Source organism: Gavialis gangeticus, unplaced genomic scaffold, assembly GCF_001723915.1.
Source record: "Gavialis gangeticus isolate Ggan-Ray unplaced genomic scaffold, GavGan_comp1, whole genome shotgun sequence".
In the NCBI taxonomy this organism is placed as follows: Eukaryota; Metazoa; Chordata; order Crocodylia; family Gavialidae; genus Gavialis; species Gavialis gangeticus.
The window spans coordinates 33572153-33572411 of record NW_017729028.1 but is presented as its reverse complement, the minus strand read 5'-3'; the positions used below and the strand labels follow the sequence as shown (position 1 = coordinate 33572411).

The following is a 259-nucleotide window of genomic DNA, read 5'->3' as shown; positions in this document are numbered from 1 at the left end:
AAAGGGGCACTCATGCACCCCCGGTAAATCCCCAACCCCGCGCCCCGCACACCTTGCCCGTGGGGGTGCTGGCGGCGGCCAGGCGGAAGCGCAGCAGGTTGCAGAGCTCGGCGGGGCGGCCCAGCCAGCGCCACACGCGCTCCATAGCTCCCAGCGCAGCGCCTCGCCGCACCGCGCACCTCACAGCAACCTAGGGCCGCCCGGCCCCGCCCCCGCACCGCCACCTTGGCCTATCGGCGGCCCCGCGCCCGGGCTCGCG

At 76.4% G+C, this 259-nt stretch overlaps 1 protein-coding gene across 1 annotated transcript in view; it reads right to left on the bottom strand.

Moving 5' to 3' along the window:
- FDFT1 (farnesyl-diphosphate farnesyltransferase 1) overlaps positions 1–179 on the bottom strand; it is a 17750-nt gene extending 17571 nt beyond the window's left edge. Inside the window, exon 1 of the mRNA XM_019520918.1 lies at positions 53–179. Coding sequence (XP_019376463.1) covers positions 53–145 — 93 coding nt within the window. The 5' untranslated portion in view covers positions 146–179. The remainder of the gene's footprint in view (positions 1–52) is intronic.
- Positions 180–259: the final 80 nt, after the last annotated feature.